We start from the raw sequence: 19,729 nt of genomic DNA, 5'->3' as shown, positions 1-19,729 counted from the left end.
TTTTTCATCTTGCAAAACTGGAACTCTGCCCTTAAAACAGTAATTCCCCATTTCCTCCTTCCCCCGCCTCCCCCCGCCCCCACAACCATTCTGCTTTCCCACTCTATGAATTTAGCTACTCTGAGAACCTTGCTTAGGTGGAATCACACAGTGTCTCCTCGGGTGTCCTCTTCTGCATCATTACTTTTGCCACCAATTCCTTTACCATCTCCCCTAAACGTATGAGAGCTCTAAATACGTTGAAAACTTTGAAATTTCTTTTTCGTATTAGAAAATTAATGTTCCTAGGGCACCTGGATGGCTCAGTGGGTTGCGCATCTGACTTTAGCTCAGGTCGTGATCTCAGGGTCCTGGGTTCGAGCCCCACATCCAGCTCAGCGTTCAGAGGGGAGTCTGCTTGTCCCTTGACCCCTGTCCTCACTGGTGTGCACACGCTCGTTCGCTCTCTCTCTCAATTAAATATATAAAATCTTTAAAAAAAAAATTGATGTTCCTGGTTTGAAGACAAAAGGCTTGGATACTTTAGAAAAGTATAAAAATTACAATAGGGGCGCCTGGGTGGCTCACTCAGTTAAGCGTCTGACTTTGACTCAGGTCATGATCTCGGGGTCCTGGGATCCAACACTGCAAGGGACGACTTGCTCAGAGGGGAGTCGGCTTCTCACTCTCGCACGCCCCTCACCTCGTGTAGGGCTCTTTCTCTCAAATAAATATATTTTTTAAAATTACAATAACAAAAAATACCCCTTCCCGCCCCACCCCCCACCCCCACTACATTCCATAGTTTCAAGTTCCAGGGATCACCTTTAAGCCTTTTGAAGGGAAACCGTGAACTGAACACGCCCGCGGCACTGCTGGGGGCAGTCGCGCGGCCTGCGGGCCCTGCAAGGGGCTCTGGGGTTGCGCTCCCCCTGCTCCTGTCCCTCTGGACGGCCCTGAGCGACCCCGGGTTTCTGGTGATTTACTTGTCTTTCCTTCCCTACTCCAGAGTAAGCTCTGAGAAGGGGCCCGCGCCCCCGTCTTGTTCTCCACCGGGCCCCTGCCCGAGGTCGGGCCCGCGGCCGGGCGCCAGGGCCGGGCACTGAGGGTGTCTTCTCCCCGCAGCCGCCCCCGACGACACCATAGCCGGCGACTCCGCCTTCAGCCGAGCGCCGCGCTGTGCGCAGGTGGAGCGGACGCAGCACTGCAGCTGCGAGGCCGGGTTCCACCTGAGCGGCGCCGCGGCCGGCGACAGCGTCTGCCAGGGTAGGCCCCGGGCTCTACCGGGGGGGGGGGGGGGGCAGAGGGGGGTGGGGCAGGGGAGGACCCAGGAGAGGACAGGGCTCCCACTCGCCTCCCTCCTGCTATCGGCGCCCCAGCGAGCGGGCGGGGGTGGCGGGCAAAGTCTCAGAAAGCCTGGTCCACGTTGCATTCTAGGTAAGCGTCACCCTCACGGTTGCTGAGACATGGACATCAGAGGCGATCCTAAGAAATCAAGATCATGGAGAAAGCAGTTGGGGGTGCCCAGGCTGGCCCCCATCTCAGAACCCAGCCACAGTGCAGTGCCAACCACCACACCCACCTAGAAGAGCCTGGAGCCCCCCCCCCCATCCCGGCTGCAGTGGCACAGGGACACAGGGACAGGTGGCAGAAAGGAGCTTGAGTCTTGTCTTAGGGCTGGCTAGGCAGGCCCCCTGCGCTATGCGGGGCTCCAGGACTCCATTCCCTGGCCCCCCTCTTCCACTTAGGTTTAGGGACCCAGCCAACTTTAGCTAACCTCTCCTGGTTACCAAAGTGCCTTCTGAGAACAACAGCTCAAGCCAAGTGGGCCCAGACAGAATTGCCCAGCTGGTGGAACTGCCTCATTTTACAGCAGCAGACATGAGGCCCTCTTCCTCTAACCCCAGAGATGAGACCAGTTCAGGTGGGGCTGGGTGCAGGCTGGGTAGTCTGGGCTGCCCGCCTGATGTGCCAGCCTCTACAGGGTCCCCTGTTAGTCTTCAGCCTCAGACAGAGGAACCCAGCTAGGATCTACCATGTACCTCTCAGCCCTCCCCACAGCTTTCTGGGCCCTTGGCTGCGGAGGAAGGGGAGCATGCTTGTTCTTCTGGGCATTCTGCTGGGAATAGGGCTTGCCTAGCCCCGCCACCCAGGCCCAGCCACTTACCCACAGTGGCCATCGCCTCCAGGAACTGTGGCACAGCCAACCTGGGTCATGGTTGGCGGATGTCCACCACAGGGCTCCTGGTCACACTGGGCACTTCTGTCCCCAGATGTGAATGAATGCGAACTCTACAGGCAGGAGGGACGCCCCCGGCTCTGCATGCACACCTGCGTGAATACCCCGGGCTCCTACCGCTGTGCCTGCCCCAGCGGGTACCGGACACTGGCTGATGGGAAGAGCTGTGAGGGTGAGTGATGCTGCTGCGGAGGCAGGGGGCTGCAGGGCTCGAGAGAGAGCCTGGCTGGTCCCAGACAGCGGGGAGAAGGAGCAGAAGAGAAGACAGAGGGCTCCTCCGTGGGCCCAGGTAGAATGTGAGAGAAGAGGTGGCTCCCTGGTGACATCCTGATGGGATTCTGCTGCGAAGGTCAGAGGAATGGGTAACGTGGGACCGGAGAGGACACCTCCATCCGTCCACACAGCCCTCCCTCTATCCCTCCGTCCATCCATTCATCTTCCCAACCATCCATCCCGCCCTCCCCTTCCCAACCATCCATCCCTCCATCCATCCGTCCCTCTATCCATAAGTGTTCAAGAAGGTCCAGGTAGAACTCTGCAGATTGGGAAGAAACAGCCTCCAGCTGGGGCAAAGGTGGCAGCAGACTTCATTCAAAGGAGAGTGAGGATATCTGCATTTGGGGTAGGGTTGAGGCTGAGGAGAAAGGCTTTCCAGAAGACTTGACTCTTAAAGGGCCTGAAAATAGACATTGAGGGAAGACTCCGGGGCCCTGAGGCTGAGGAGGAGGCAGCTCGGAGAGAAGCTTCGTGACCTGGGACTGGTCACTCTCCTGTGCTTCTCTGTCACCTGTCTACCCCGTGGAAGCACAGGATCCCGGGGAGGAGAGCTCCCCAGCATGGTTTTGCAGCCCTTCCTCAAGATCTGGATTTCAGATAGTGAACGATGACAGGGTTTCCCGTTTGAAAAATAAGTACTGGGTATTGAGAAAGCCCACCACACTCCAGCGCCTGTCTGGGTTTTTCATGTGGCCCTGTGACAGAAAGGGACGCCAGGGGATCTTCACTCTTCCTGGCTGTCCCTTATTTCAGATGTCGATGAGTGTGTGAGCCCGCAGCTCGTGTGTCCCCGGGGGACCATGTGCATCAACACCGGTGGAGGCTTCCAGTGCGTCAGCCCGGAGTGCCCCGAAGGCAGTGGCAACGTGAGCTACGTGAAGACCTCTCCGTTGTGAGTAGAGCCGGGGCCGCTCACGGCTGGGTGCCGACGTCCTGGGTGCCTCCCGGAGGGCTGGGGCAGATTCGAAGGTTCTTAGGAGAAGATACAGTCAGATCCAAGGAAAGAGGAAGGCAGGGAGCTGGGAGTCTGGCTTCTGGGAGCTTCCATTCCCCTTTGGTGATTGCATTTAATGCATTGCTGCTCTGTGCAGTGGGAACCCAGTCTGCCCTGCTAGGAGCTCCTGTTCCAAGTGTTCCTCTGCTGTCGTGGAGGATGATGGGATTACAGCCATGCAGGTACAGCTCTGTGGGGGTGGGGCGACACTGGCCGCAAGAGCACTGTGGTGACCGGGAGGCAGGTACATATTACAGGTTCGGGAGAGGATCATCTCAGGCTCTCATGCCCACTAACTGGTCAGTTCCAGTCACACCGCACGCCCCGTATACTTTGTATTATATTGATCGACTTTTCCATTGGTTTAGGTTTGATTTCTGGTAACCTCAGCACCTGATGGTTTGTGGTGGTTGTTTTCAAAAGGTGGGAGATAGGCCTCTCAGGAGAGTAACTATAACTATCACAAAGTACATGTATTTTCTTTGGAAAAAGAGATCACAAGAACCTTAGCATTGTCTTTAGGATGAGTTAACTTCCCAAGCTCAGATACCTCAATTGCTTTTTGAGCGATGGCAGAGTAGAAGCATCAAGAAAGTTAGTGGCGAAGTCACTCAGTGAAGGGACTCCACGTCATAGCCTCTGGGGACATCCATGATCATCGGCCAGATGGGATATTTGATCTACTTAACTGTGATTATATGAGTCATGAAACATGCTAAATTGTATCTGTGTGTTGTTTAAGGTAGAGAAATACCAGAAGCACTTCCACAAAATCCTGATTCCAAATGGTTAGGAAAGACAGGGTTTCCTCTTTAAGAATCAACGCTGGGTGTTTGCAAAGTTCACCTTGCACTGAGCACTGCATTCCAAGGTGTTGGCCGCTACCTGCTGGGGTTCTGCCATAACAGACAGAGGTCTTGGCACAGGCAGAAGGGGCACCTGCTTTATCTTCCCAGCTTTACTTATCTGTAAAAACTCCAGAAACAGCATGTATAAATACATGTGTACATGTGTACGTATAGAAGTGGGTCAGGGGAGCACCTCTTGCCGGGCCACACCTGCCACCCACTACCCTCTGAGCCTCTGTGCTGAGGGACTGTGGCTGGGAAAGGTCACCCTGGAGGCCTCTGCAGGAAGGCAGTGGGACAGACAAGCCAGGTCAGAGCAGGCCCTCCCACGTCTCCCCAAGACTGACTCCCTCCCTTTTGGCCTCTCCGTTCCAGCCAGTGTGAGCGAAACCCCTGCCCCATGGACAGCCGACCCTGCCGCCACTTGCCCAAGACCATCTCCTTCCATTACCTCTCTCTGCCCTCCAACCTGAAGACGCCCATCACGCTCTTCCGCATGGCCACGGCTTCGGCCCCTGGCCGACCTGGACCCAACAGCCTACGCTTTGGGATCGTGGGCGGGAACAGCCGGGGCCACTTCGTGATGCAGCGCTCAGACCGGCAGACAGGGGAGCTGATCCTGGTCCAAACCCTGGAGGGGCCGCAGACGCTAGAGGTGGATGTTGACATGTCGGAATACCTGGACCGCTCCTTCCAAGCCAACCACGTGTCCAAGGTCACCATCTTTGTGTCCCCTTATGACTTCTAAGGCAGTTGGGGCAGGGAAGGGGGGGGGGGTCACTGCAGTGCGGAGACCTGGGCTCCTTTTGCTTCCTCAGAGACCCGGCTGTGGGCCCTGACTGCGACAGCTGTCTCTCCTTGTCCTGCCTTGTCCTCGCCCACCTGCCTCCCTGCCCATGCCCCCTGGCTTCTCGGGCAGTGCCGCACACTCTTCTGGGGAGCGGCAGAGAAGGGCAGCTACCGGACCCACGCTGCTGCCATGATGGTTTTTTGTTTTTTATTTTTCTGCTTTAAGCTCTTCCCATAGATTATGCACTAACTTTCTCCAGTCTTCACAGAGAAGTGGGCAGTTTTTCAAAATGCTGGCTGAATGGCATTGGAAGTTTGAACCAGTGGGGGAGGGACTATGTGTTACGGTATGTGTCTGAGAGGCCTGTCAGTCCTCTGTATGGTTAGAGTCACGCCATGTTACGAAGCGGTTCTGGTGTGCTGAGGACCAGTCCTGCCGTGCTCGTGCGGCATGGGAAGTGGGTCTTCTGCCACAGCCCAGCACAACGTTCTTGTCTGCATTCCTTCTGCGACACGCCGGCCAGCCTTTTCATCAGAAAGCCATGCCAGGGCCTGGAATGCCCACACTGATTCTTCTAGACCAAGGAAACAACATTAAAGCCTAAGTTCTGCTGGAATGAATTCCTCTTTGAGAAATCGTATCTCAGAATGTGGCCTGGTCTCGCAACTGAAGAAATAAAGTCTGTTGCTCCTCCATGCCCACCTGGCCTGTCCCAGCACATGAGTTAGCTCAGGACCTTCTAGGAAGGGATACCTGGCTTTCTTCTGATCTAGGCAGGACCCACTGAGATAAATGCACGAAAAAGAAACCACGGAGGCAACCTTGGGATTGAGCCAACAATAGAAACTTGGCTGGGCCAAATGGGAGATTGGTAAAGCCACACATGGCTGTGATGAGCTTAAGAAAAGGCTGGAATTTACATTGATTCTGGGGCCTCCTACTCCTGATGTAGGAGCCAAGGGGCAGTGCCTTCCAGCTGACTGAGGAAGGCCAGCACTGGCTGGGACAGGGGGAAGAGACTGTTCACGTAAAAGCTTACGAGGCAGATAAACTGAGAGGAGATTTCAGTATCCAAATACATGCTAATCTAGGTGACGTTTCATCAGACATTTTATTTTAAAATTCCCTGTATTTGTCTTGGTATGAGATGGAGCCAGAGGAAGTGCATCACCCGTTTAGTGACCAAGCCATATACCAAGACGTTTTCCGGGAAAAACCTATCCCCTATCCTTGTCTTATTTTTTTCAAAGGGTGAGACACAGTCAAGAGCTGCTTTTGACATGTTTCTTCTCCTGTAGCTCGGCTGCAGTCTCTCCCAACAACAGAATGAGGGTCTGCAAATCTGCCTTAATGGGTTGTTACAAGATTATCTTCAAACTATTAGCCACAGCCTTACATTTTCAAGCGGTGCTGTGACTCAGGTTAGAAGCCCGCGTGCCATCCGGTCCCCTGTGCAGAACATCAGGGAGGGCAGTCCAAGGGCATGGCTGTGACCCTGAAAGTACAGTATTACAGTGGTACATTCTTCCTGCCAGGAGCAGGACTGGTTTCAAAGGGCAAGCCTCTCACCTCCCAGCAGGCAAGGAGTGACTTGGGGAGCTACAGAGCACATTCCCCGCTTAGACTGGTGTCTGACGATAACTGGGATGCCAGACAGGCCCAGCCTAAACCAGTGGTTTACATCGCCAAGACCTGCCTTCATCAAAGCTGCTTCCTGTTGATGAAATCCGACATCCAGCCCAGTCCCTGCAGCACCAAAGTATCAATGCCTGGTGGTGTGGGACGCCCTCTTGTGGATGATGCCTGGGCCCTTCCTCCATGGGCAGTACCCTGTGTCTGCTCTCTCTCCGCCACTCACTTTCCCCTGGGGAAACCACCTTCTCCCCTGTCCTTTCCTAGCTGTGGTGTGCACTAGGCCAGAGGAGGGAGGAGTTAACAAAGGGTAGCCAGGAGTTGTACCCCTTTCCAGGTAAGAAGAGAGCTTCCTATCATTGGCAGGGGGCTTGTAAAACTTGTTAATCAGGCATAGTTACAAACGTGTACAGAAGTAGAGGATAGTATGGTGACTCCCACGTCCAAACCACCAGCTTCAACAACTAACACACAGCCAACCTTCCCCACCTCTTCTCTCACCCCAGCCCGTGATGATTCTGAAGCAGATCTTGGACATCATGTCATCTCAACACTAGACATTTCTACGTGTATCTCTAAACCAAAAGGACTTCTGAAAAAGCTTCACCTCCATACCAATCATGCTTTAAAAATTAGCAATGATTTGGGGCACCTGGGTGGCTCAGTTGGTTGAGCGTCGGCCTTCAGCTCAGGTCATGATCCCAGAGTCCTGGGATCGAGTCCCGTATCAGGATCCCAACTCCATGGGGAATCTGCTTCTCTCTCTGACCCTCCCCCTTCTCATGCTCTCTCTCTCAAATAAATAAATAAAATCTTTTTTTTTAATTGGCAGTAATTCCTTAATACATCCAACAACTCAGTCATTGTTCAAAACTTCTGAGTAGCTCAGGAGTTTTTGTCTGAGTTAGGTCCATGCTCTGTAATTTGTGGTCATGCCTCTTGAGTCTCCTTTAAATGTAGCATCGGCTCTCACCGGTTAGCACATACTGGGATCACCCGGAGGCTTGTTAGAGATCAGTACTGGATGGTGTATCCTGGAGAATTTCTCAAAGCCTGGGTCTTGCTGGGTGCATCTCTGCAGTGTCTTTTAACATGTTCCTCTGTCCCATTTCTTACACATCAGTAGTTTATCGAGAGATTTAGTCAGAGTCCAGTTGTGTTTATTTGTACAAAACTACTTTATTGGAGGTGACAGGTACTTCTGCGGGGAGCCACATAATCTCTAGTTGCCTCTCTTTTCTGGTGATAGCAGCCATTCGTGATTATCATAGACCCATAACCTCTTCAGGGGTTGCAAACACTATTCTAGTGCTGATGTCTCTTCTTTGTTAGCTGGCATACTTTATAAAGAGAAACAAACTTCTATCAATTATTCATTTGGTCACCCTGAAGTTTGATTTGTAGAGGAAGGCAGCAAAAATTCTTGACTTTGTCCCCTTCATCAGTTTCCAAGATGGTTTTCTGGCATCCTTCCAAACTGTCCAGCAAGAGTTGTTTTCTTTTCTTTGAGCATACCGTACACTCTTGATTTAAAAATATTTCAAGTGTGTTTTAATCCACTGCAGTTGTTTACTGTTACTCAAATTATCGCGTCTTTGGCTCTTGGGAATTACATTAATTGGCTGATTCCTTTTGACGTGACCCTAGTTGGTCTTTGACATTTTGTAGTTATCTTGTATGACAGGATGTTTTAAGCTCATCTTGGGTGTTTTATGACTCAGTTATCCAGTGATTCCCAGGGATCCCTGGTTCCTCTTAGTGGGGAAAATCTGGGTGGTAGGAGTGCTCATTGGTAGTGGTTTGGTCACTGTTTCTTGGTGTTAGTGGACAGAACTAGGAAATAATGCACTATGAGTTTTGTTTGTTTTTTTAACTACATGAGTTTATAAAGGTACTTCCAATTCGACTCAGGACTGCAGGATTTTTAATGTAACCTTATTGATTTTTACATCTGCTCTTTTTTCACTCATTCTAAAAACCTCTTTCTCAACAATCACCAAAATAATTACATATTGTTTTAAACCATCAGAGTAACGATGCCCAAACTGTCATAAAAAATAATTACTGAGAACAGTTAAAATTTTCTTTTGCAGTTCTTTTTGTCCTTAGGGTTTTTGCCATTAGAGATGTTCAGTCAGATTACCATTTTAAAATAACTTGGAATAGTGGTTATGTTCCAAACTTGAATCGGGGTTATGGTTATTCACTTTATTTTGCTTAAATTTTTAGACCTTGCTCTTTTCATTTTAATTTTTTTATAATCATGTAAACTATTTACATGGCTCCAAAGTCATATCCACGAAATGAGCAACATTCAGAGAAATCTGTATTCTGACCCAGTCCCCTCTACCTATTCTTCCTTCTGCCTTAGATAATTTTTCTTCCATTTCACCCTTCCATTAAATAAAAAAAAAGATACACACACACATGATAAATGATAGCACACTATTTCATACTTTCCTTGGTCTTGCTTTTTTTCCTGTAACAGTATGTTGAATATCATTCCATAGAACCAGATAGAATGTTCTATTAAATGCTCCATTTTGAAGTCATACATACCATTGTTTATTCAACCAGTCACCCCTGACTGTCATTGGGGTTGTTTCCAATCCTTTGCTATTAAAAGTATTGTGGCAATATACATTTGTCTTTTTGCCTTTGTATTGCTGAGGTCCATGATCCTCCGTGAGGATTTATGCTACTTTCTATCTGCAACAGTGTATAGGAGTTCCTACTCCTGAATCAAAGACGGCCCCAGTGGTGTCCTATTTCTCACTTCTGCACACCCACCAGACCCTCCTTTGGAAGGGCAGAGAGGCTTGAATGTAGGGGTATTCCACAATTAGTTCCCTTGCCTGACCTGAGCTCCTAGCCATCAAGAGGCACCAGAAAGAGATGAGGCACTGGCCCAAGTGGATCCCTGACTCATGAGAGATGGAAAGTTAGCTGAGTTTTTGGATAACGTTCAAAAGTCATGTTTTTTAAAATGTAGCATCTCCAACACTGGCAAACAAAAAGGAAAATAAGCCGAGGATGGAATATCACTGCAGAGTCATAGGAAACTTGATGGGTTTCCTGGGAATCCGAGTGTGTGCCTCAAGGTCAGTCATGAAGAGGCCAGACCAGAGTGGGTCACTTGCCACCAGCCGCTGTCTCAGCTTTTACCACGCTCACTCTGCAGGGATAGAGAGGTGGACTGTCGTGATGGCATCTTGTCCATGTGAAATTTATCTCATACATGTGAAAATCTATGGGTGTTTATAAGCTGCATAAATATTCCTGAATGTCTACTCTTTTGCAGGCACTGTTTTAGTTGCCTAGGACAAAAGAGTTGACAAGACTGACAGAGATCCTGATTTGGGGGGCTTATGTTTCAGCAGTGAGAAGATAATACACGCGAAAACAAGGAAAGTACGTAATTGCAAAGAGGGGTGAGCGCTCTGAAAACCAAAGCACCCCGAGAGGGGGACAGGATATAGTAAATGCACACACAAACCCACACAGATCACCCAGGGGGCCCAGATGTTGCAGTCACTGTAATTGTGTGTTTGCAATTATGACCCGGCATCTCGAGTGTCTGAATGAAGGAGTGATGTAAAGCAAGGCCTAGGATGACCACATTGGCTTACGGGCACAAAAGAAAGGCATCTACACAGAGAACAATGATGCTGACATGGAAAGAGAGGAAATGAGACCGTGGGGACTTGGAGCCTAATTCCGTGTTCTCGTTATCACTGAAGTATGAGATATCCCATTATAGAACTATGCTCATGGATTCTGTGGGTCGGGAATTCAGATAGAGTGTAGGGGGATGGTCTGTGTTCGCTCCACGAAGTCTGCACCTCCCTCTGCTAGGAAGACTCCAGGGCCAGGGCTGCGGTGACCTAAGGGTCACTCACTCCCTCGCATGTCTGACCTGGCCGGGAAACGTGAAGACGGGGACTGACGACCAGAACAGCCATTCCAGGGCTTCTCACGTGGCTCAGGTTTCTCAAGAGCGTGGTGGTCTCAGGATAATCAGACTTCTGACACAGTGGTTTGGGATTCCTAGCGTGTGTGTTCCAGAAAACGAGGTATGCATGACCTTTGTGATCCAGCCTCAGAGGTCACATGGGGTCACCTCAGCCACACTGTTTGTTGAAGTAGTCACAGGCAGGCACTGAGTTAAGGGAAATGGAGATGGACCACTGAGTCCTCAGTGTCAGAATCAGGTTGAGTTGAATTGAGAAGTTTTAAGGATCTTAAGGCCATTTCTAATTTCCTGTTTCAGGTTCCGGTGCCTCATGAAATCTGGCTTCCGGCCTGTGGGTTTTATCCGATAGCCCTGCGGCCTTCCTGTCCTCCTTTGCTCAACTCCCTTTGGCTGTCCTTTTCAAACAGGTGACCCCTGCCTGAGATAGGACTTATGTTGGGAGATCAGATCTTTTTTTTTTTTTTTTTTTTAAGGTTTTATTAATTTATTTAACAGAGAGCGACACAGCGAGAGAAGGAACACAAGCAGGGGAAGTGGGAGAGGGAGAAACAGGCTTCCCACTGAGCAGGGAGCCCAACGTGAGACTCGATCCCAGGACCCCGGGATCATGACCTGAGCCAAAGGCAGATGCTTAATGACTGAGCCACCCAGGTGCCTGGGAGATCAGATCTTCACTCTCACAAGGCGAACCATTCACGATGGTAGAAGGGATAGAAAGTCTAACATGCATGGTGCTACAAGCTGGCCAAGGGCAGAGATGGGGGGAAGGAAACCACTAGAAGGGTTGGGACCAGTTGGTGGAAAAGAGGTCCTTAAAATGTTTCTTGTTAATGGAACTCAAGTGGGAAGTGAGCCACAGCTCGCCATACCCACTCTCACAAGGAGGATCCCCAACAAAATCCAGCACTGGCAAAGCCACGGAAATGTCTGCTAACTTAGAAATGAGAGTGTATGACTTGGTGAAAAGCGGGTTTGAGCTAAAAGAATTTTCGGAATCAGACCACCCTCTAGATTTTAGCAATCTAGTTCTTTATCTCCAGGAATATCTTTACATATACTTTTTAGGGGGAAAACCGGCCCTGTGGTATGTCCATCTTGCTTATGCAACAGTCACACAGGGACGCTGTACAATGGCTCGCCTCCCTTCCCTTTCCGAGTTGTCAGATATGCTTCTGAAGACAAGATCTTTGCTTCTTGGACGCATCCGTCCTCACCACCAAAGGTGCCAAGGGCCATCACAGGAAGAGTTTGTTCCTCACCCATTGCCCCATCCTAGGTTAGAAATTCAGGTACAAATTTCTCCATTTCTGCCTTTGGCCAGTAGGAGGTGGCAGACTTGGCCTCATGCCAGGCCTTGAATGCTGGAGATGAGAACACTGCCCTGGGGCGTGCGGTGGGGGGTGGGGGGTGTCATTCTCACTCCAGTGCTGGGTTTAGGTGGTTTAGAGTCTGCCCACAGGACAGATGTATCTCCGTGGTTATTTGGCCATGTGGAAATTCAACATCATCACCGAGGTGTCTCCCCAAAGGCAGCTGGATCGTAGAATGTAACCCCAAATACCCAGAGTCCCGAGTGGTCTGGCCCCTGCTGACCTCCTGGACCACTGCTCATGATGCTTTTAAATGCACCAGCCTCCTCCCTGTGCCTTGACTCTGCCAAGTTCATTCCTGCCTGGGGGCCTTTGGATGTGCTGCTTCCTCCCTGCAGTTCTCCTCGCTCAGCCTTCCACTTGGCATCGCTCCAACATCCCGTCTTCGGAAACGCCATCCCAGCCACCCTCGCCAACGCTGCTCACCCTCTGCAGTCCCTCTCGATTGCCTGACTCTGCTGCATTTTCTTTCCAAGTATTTTTCACTATCTGACATCACTGGTTACCCAGTTTTTTCCCTCTCTCCATAGCTCAGATCCTGTTGGTTGCCTAACCAGTATCCATTTTCCCTTTCTACCTTCCGAAAAGAAGCCTTTTTTGTTCAGACGACCTTCTCTTGTTGTTGTGGGCTGAACTCTGTCTGCACCTCCCCCCAGATTCCTATGTTGAAGTCCTAATCCCTAATACTTTTGAAGAGATGGTCTTTAAAGAGGTAATTTAGTTAAAGTGAGGTCATTAGGGGCCCCTGGGTGGCTCAGTCGGTTAAGCATCTAACTTCAGTTCAGGTCATGATCCCAGGGTCTTGGGAGGGAGCCCTGCATCAGGCTCCATTCGCAGCAGGGGGGCCTCCCTCTCCCTTTCCTCCACCCCCTGCCCGTGAGCTCATGCGCGCATGTGCTCACTCGCACGGGTGTGTTCTCTCTCTTTCTCTCTCTCTCTCAAAAATGAATATTTTTAAAAAAATAAAAAGAGATTAGGGAAGAGACACACACAGAAGGAAGACCATATGAGGACAAAGGAAGAAGACGCACATCTACAAGCCGAGGAGTGAGGCCTTGGAAGAACTCAACCTTGTTGACAGGTTCATTCAGACTTGTAGCCCCCAGAATTGTGAGGAAATCGTTTTGTTGTTACATCACCCCGTGTTCAGTCCTCTGCTCTGGCAGCACTAGCCAACAATTACACTCCTTATTCCAGGCTGTGTATTAGGGGAAGGGGGCCACTGCACCCCCCACCCTCCAGCTCTAAGGCAACACAGTATCATCCTTGGCTGAAGAGTGTCAGAGACCTAGGCTGACACTCGTGCTATATATCCAGGGATTGTCCCAGGCAGAGTGAAGGGCAGGGCTTTCTTACAGTATGGTTGGAAAGGTCTCCTTTCCACTGAACGGGAGGAAATACATCATCACAGCTACTGCTGGAAGGCTTTGTTTTTTTTTTTTTTTTTTTTTTTTTTCCTTTTGGACAACAAGAGAGTATAAGGAAGAAGCCTCCTGGCTAAAAGCAGAGCCAAGGGAAATGAGCTGGGGTTCCAGTTTCATTTAAATACGCCTGAACCTTTCCCACCTCTGGACTTCCTGTTATATGATATAATGTGGTTGTGGTGTCAGTGGGTTGGAGAGGGGAGTTCTTATTGTTTGTAGCCCAGTACAGCCTGGATCTAACTGGCCTGACTCCCAGCTCTATGAGATCAGGCATCTCCTCTGCACTCCCGAGGACGCAGCCTCAGCATCTGCCTGCTCACAGAAGGTGCTCAATACTTGTCCACCAGCTGATAACTGCAGAACCTTAAATCATGAGGGACCACCTGTTTCTGCCGTAAACCGGCTTTAATTCAGCATGTAAAGGGCAGGGCCCTGAGACAATAGATTGGGAAGGGAATTATTAGAGGAACAGGAAGGGAACAGGAGTGAGGGCTTCCTACAGATGGAAATTCTTAATGGAAACCTGTGGACAACGTGATGGACAGTCCACAGAATAAGAGAAATTGCGTTCCTGGCAGACACTGGTGAATTTGGTGAGATCTTTCCTATTCTCCCAACTCTGGGGGTGGGGGGTGGCTCCACTGTGGCTGGAGGTGGGACCAGTCCTGGCCAAGTGGTGGTGCACGTCTCTTCAGGGCCAAAGACTGGGCTGTGCCAGTTGGAAACTCCAAGTCCTCAAGCCTCCAATATGGCGTCTGCCCCCACTCAGGTGGAGGCTGTCCTTTCAGATCAGGTGCCCGAGCAGTACAGCGAACTGCTGACCTACGACATGAACAGCATGAGCGTCATATCATCCTTGTAGTTTTAAATCATGGAGATTTTAGGATTGTTTCTGACCCCCACATAACTGACTTGTTCATAGCCTCACTGGGTCAGTGCAGAAAGGGGAAAAAATAAACGTGAAAGAATCCCTCCATCACTGATGATGAGATTATGCTGTAGAGGGAGGAATGGAATAAATTCAACTCCTTCTACCTGCTTTACAACAAATGAACAGAGAGACACATGACTAATATCATGACCAATATCATAATTGCAAAACTGGGCTAGAATTGTAGGTCTCAAAGGTTGAGGTGGGCTTCCCAGCACCATGGAAGAGTATTAGGAGGTCAGAAAAGCCAAACCCAGCTTTACCACAACCTCTTGCCTTGGAGCAGAGTAGGCTTCGGGTTGTTGGTTGAATTGTGTCCTCCTGAAAAGATATGTTCAATCCTGACACCTGGTACCTGTGAATGGGACCCTTGCTTTTAAGTAGGGTTTTCACAGATGCAAGTAGTCAAATGAAAATGAGGGTGGGCCTTAATCCAATAACAAGTATCCTTATAAGAAGAGAAAACCGAGGCACAAACACAGGGAGAGAAGACAGAGGCAGCGGTTGGATTTACACTGTCACAGCTAAGAAATGCCGAGGATTACCAGGGACCACCAGAAGACAGAGTCAGGGCAAGATCAGGCCATAAAGCCTTCAGAGGGAGTGTGGTCCTGCCCCCACCTTGGCTTCTGACTTGCAGCTTCCAGAATGATGAGAAAATACATTGCTGTTGTCTTAAGGCCCCCGGTTTGGGGTGCTCTGGTACCGCAGCCCGAGGAAACAAATACACCCAGGATTCCAGTCTCCCCTCCGGAGCAGCTGCTGAGGGTCAGTCACCTCACCTGCTGGGGGGAGGCTCATCTCGAACCCGGGCAATCCCGGGCATCATGGACAGCCACCAACCGCCAGGCACAGACTTCTCTTTAGAAGTGCACATCCTGGCCCCGCCATCCTTGTCTTTGTCAATAATCTTGGCTCACTGCATAGTGATAAAGATGACAGTAGTGATAAAGTGAGAAAGATACACTTTAGATAAAGATTTTATCTCCGAAAAAGTAACAACTGTTGCTAAGGTCCCAGAAGAAGGCCATTTGCCAGGAGTACAAAGTCACAGCGGGGATAGGGCAGAGGCTGATTTTCAAACATTGTACCCTTTCTTTCTTTTATTGAAAGAGAAATTGGCTCATATTGTAACTAGTAATGAGATAATTCTACTTCTTTCCGCAGGACCAGCCGAAACAGAGGGCTCAATCAGCATATTTCATAAAGAGAGTCATTGACTCCAGGGATAAGGAAGGAATTTGGACTCTTAATCCTAACCCTAGATTAGCCTAGAGGCTGGAAACAAAATCAAAGCCCTTCTCCCTTCAGGATCTGCTCCTCCTTCCCCTCCCTTCTCCCCTCTCCAGCAGGGTTCCCACAGCAGAAGGGGTGCGGCTCTTACTCCCACAGCACAGCCATAGGAGCCCCCTCTGTGGCCTGCCCGTGAACGAACACTTCTGTGAGAGTCTCTGCTTTCACGAACATGAAGTGACATTAGAGAGCAAGGCGGCAGGGTGGTGGTGGTGGGGACTCGATTACAGTCAACTTGTGCCCTAAGACCCAGAACACATGGCCTCCGTTTCCTTTTCCTCTTTTTCTTTTTTAAAATATTTTATTTATTTATTCAGAGAGAGAGCGCGCGCACAGAGGGAGGGGCAGAGGGAGAGAGAGAATCTCAAGCAGATGCCCCGCTGAGCACGGAGTCCAAAGTGGGGCTCGATCCCAGGACCTTGAGATCATGGCCTGAGCCCAAATCAAGAGTCAGATGCTTAACCAACTGAGCTACCCAGGTGCCTCCCGTTTCTTATACAAACAGAAGATACAATTTATAATCTAGCTCAAAAGTGAGGCAAAACACACATGGATGGGAATGCCACAGAAACTCCTCCGAGGCCAGGCAGGGCCCTCCCGGAAGCCGAGCCATCTCCCAGGCAGTCTCCACGAGCACCGCTGTATGCAGATGTCCCTCTCAGGGCTGGTGGGGACATGGTGGTCAGATAGGCATGTCCCTGCCTAGTGTGCCCTCTCATAGGATTTGTCACACTCTCCCCTTGAGAAAGAGTGAAAAACTGCTCTGTCAGCCAGGCTGTGGAGCAGAACCAGGGAACTGAAACAGAAACCTCAATGTGACAAAACGCAAAGCTCTAGGCCTCACACACCCCACAACCCGCCTCCCTTCAGGGCACGCACGTCACAGAGTGTCCCGGTGTAAACTCCTCACACTTGTTCACTCACAGACAAGACCACCGACCCTGCCAGCAGCTCTCTAGTTGACAAAATCTGACCCATGACTGCCAAGACCATCCCGACTCACTCTAGTCTCAAGAACTCGAATTATCTAACTCCCTTCTGTTGAGATGGCCCCCAGCCCCCTGAACTGCAACCTCTCCCGCACTACAGCAAATAATAAGCATGTCGTTGTTGACTCTAAGTGGGTCCTGGGTGGTCTCTGATGGGCATCAACTCCCAACTCGAGCAACCAGTGCTCTCTACCAGGGCCCCAGGATCCCCGGCGTGCAGAACTTGGTTGGGTGTAGCAAGGATTTGGGGACAGCACTAGTTAAGAGTCCTGAGTCTGGAAATAAGAAGGGAGGCAGCTCAGGAGGAGCTGCAAAGCCTCCAAGGCCCCTCACGTGTGCATGTGAATTATACAGATCGTCCCTGAATTATGATGGGCTCATGGCCCTATATTCTGACCCCTTATAGGTTGGAAATTTCCTGAGTTGAACATGCGTCTACTACACCTAACCAAGTGAACCTCATAGCTTAGCCCAGCCTCCCTTACATGTGCCCCAGACTTTTCAGCCCCTGCTTGCATGCTTTCTCTTAAAAAAAAAAAAAAAAAAAAGAAAAAGAAATTTTGATAATGATTTAATGAATACTGAGTGAGGGACTTCTATGTGCCTGATCCTTGCAGTCACAGCCTTGAACAAGACAGACATATTGGATGCCCTTGTGTTGCTTCCAGAATATCAGGAAAAAGGAGTGCAAGGATGCTGAGCCCAGAAGAGAGTCGAAGATGAAGGGCGCTGTGCCCGGCACTCACTAAAGCTGTCCCCTAACCACAGAGATGTGGGCCAGGCCTCTCTTTGTCAGCAAGGAGAATGACACCCGCAGGCATGACTGAGGTCCTAAGCCCCTATTTTCCAATCCTGGGATTGGACCTGGGGGCTGAAGAAAGGAGGCTTGCTGTTCGGAGGGTGGGCCCAGGAGGCCTGTGTCACAATCCTTCATGCAGCTCCCACACCACGCTGGGCACAGCTCTGGTGTCCTGTTGAGCTTCAACAAAATAGCAGCCATGGGTACCAGCAGCGTCCCCCGACTTGTTACAGGGCACCCTCTTCTGTCTTGCCTTTTGGCCCCCAGATTGGGGCAGGGGTCGCTGCACATCCCATTTCAAAAATTAGGGTGACTCTCTTCTCTTTCCTGGTCCAGTTTTAGCTGGAGAGCATCTCAAAGAACAGAGCCCTGCAGCTTGGCAGGCAGGAGTGGCAGGGGCCAAGGGAGGCTGGGCAGGTTTCTGTTTCCGGAGGGGCCACGCACATCATCTCCCCAGCTTGGGGGGAACATAGAACCCTTCACGGCTGCACAAGGACAGGCATTCAGCCTCTGAGACAATTAGGAATTCACAGGGACCAGGTTTTCCCTCTTCATGGACTGAAATGACTGTTTTATGCGCGTTTGGCTGAAATAAGGAGCATTTCTGTTGATTCCGGGTTCACCTAACAGAGTCCAGCTACGCGAGGAAGTTTAAATTGGCTTGCAGTCCATGGGCCTACAGAAAGCTGAAAAGAGCTGGTGTGTCAGCAGATACAGGGCCGAAGCACAGATTTGCTCAGGAAGTCCAAGATTAAAGTCTAGTTTATATTATTATGTAACGAATATACCTGCCAAGCAACACACGCAGGCAAATAAATTTGAAGTATTTTTGCATAGGACACAGCTGGGATAGAAAACTTGTATTTATCTAGGGCTTATGTGAATTGGTAAATAAGACCACTTCTGTGGAACTCCTAAAAAAGGTAGTTACAAATCTGGAACAGGAGAGAAGGTCCCAGATACTTAGGAACAAGGAGCATCTGCCAGAAAGAGTTGTCCCTGGATGGCAAGGCAGAAAGGGAAGTTCTGAAATAAAAGGACTAGAAGCTGGCATACATTCAGTCTTCATACCAGTCACAAATAAATATCTCTAAAGTGCAGACAGGAGCGGGTGGGGGGACAGAAGGTATGATGATGTCAAACAATACTTAAAAGTGAACCACAGTTTCTACTTCCGGAATGGCAGACTAAGGATCTCTGAAAATCCACCGCTCCATAAAAGGCATGAGAGAAATGGCAAAAACAGTCAAAACCAATATTTTCAGAATTCTGGAAATTAAAGGCTTACGAGAGAGAGAATTTACTCAAGAAAAACAGCTGAATCTTGGTAAAATGCCTTGTGGCCGTGACTTGCCCTCATGTCGTTCTCCTCTCCCCAGTCCCACAGTCGCCTTGAAGACCAATGGGCCCCACAACACTGCAAAAACCAGAGCCCTAACTCTAGTGGTCCCCAGAGTGGGTAGGCCAGATTCTGGGCTCCTCAGAAGCCCCATTCCCCACCAGACTATCACTTTTCGATCTGTGTTCTCAGGGCCTGTCTTCATCTGACCAGACGCCATAGCAAGAATCATACACAGCGCCTACATCCTAGATTATAAATACTAGTCTCCATTAGAAGGATCGGAGCTCCTTAGAGAAATGGTGGATTTGAAGGCTGGGGTGAAAATGTACAAAATGAGCCCGGAAAACCTCTTCCAAATTCATTCATTCTGGTTGCCAGATTTCAGTAACTTGGGGTTTTATAAAGACTGAGTTCTCGCTTCTTCTGCACCATTCAAGCATTGTTCTCGGCTCTAGACACATGGCTCTCTCACAACATGGCAACCAATTTCTTCGAGGCCAGGAGGAGAAGCTCCCTTCTAATCTTTGGCTTCAGGAAGCACCCAGTCACTTTTAAGTGTTCATACGATTATAGCTTAGGCTCACCTGGGAATATCTCCCTTTTGATTAAACTCCAAACCAACTGATTTAAGACTTCAATCATTTCAGAAGTAAAACCACTTCATCTTTGACCCATAATGTAAGATAATCATCGGAGTGAAATCCGTCACACGGTAATGACCAGAGGGTAGCGGTTAAACAGGTCATGTACACCAGAAGCAAAGAATCTTGGGAGCCATCTTAAATTCTGACTACCACAAAGAGGGGAGGGGAAGTTCAGAGACAGGGAACCACTCTTTTTCATTAAAAAA

At 49.9% G+C, this 19,729-nt stretch overlaps 1 protein-coding gene across 1 annotated transcript in view; it reads left to right on the top strand.

Annotated features, from left to right (window-relative positions):
- Positions 1-9,397, top strand: part of FBLN7 (fibulin 7) — a 49,945-nt gene extending 40,548 nt beyond the window's left edge. The window contains exons 5-8 of the mRNA XM_059188376.1: positions 1,105-1,245; positions 2,253-2,390; positions 3,248-3,386; positions 4,712-9,397. Of these exons, the coding sequence (XP_059044359.1) occupies positions 1,105-1,245; positions 2,253-2,390; positions 3,248-3,386; positions 4,712-5,084 (791 nt within the window). The 3' untranslated portion in view covers positions 5,085-9,397. The remainder of the gene's footprint in view (positions 1-1,104; positions 1,246-2,252; positions 2,391-3,247; positions 3,387-4,711) is intronic.
- The last annotated feature ends 10,332 nt before the right edge of the window (positions 9,398-19,729 follow it).

The sequence above is a fragment of the Mustela lutreola genome, chromosome 9 (assembly GCF_030435805.1).
Source record: "Mustela lutreola isolate mMusLut2 chromosome 9, mMusLut2.pri, whole genome shotgun sequence".
Classification (NCBI taxonomy): domain Eukaryota; kingdom Metazoa; phylum Chordata; class Mammalia; order Carnivora; family Mustelidae; genus Mustela; species Mustela lutreola.
Note: the sequence above shows the minus strand (reverse complement) of the source record. Positions and strands in the feature narration are given on the sequence as shown.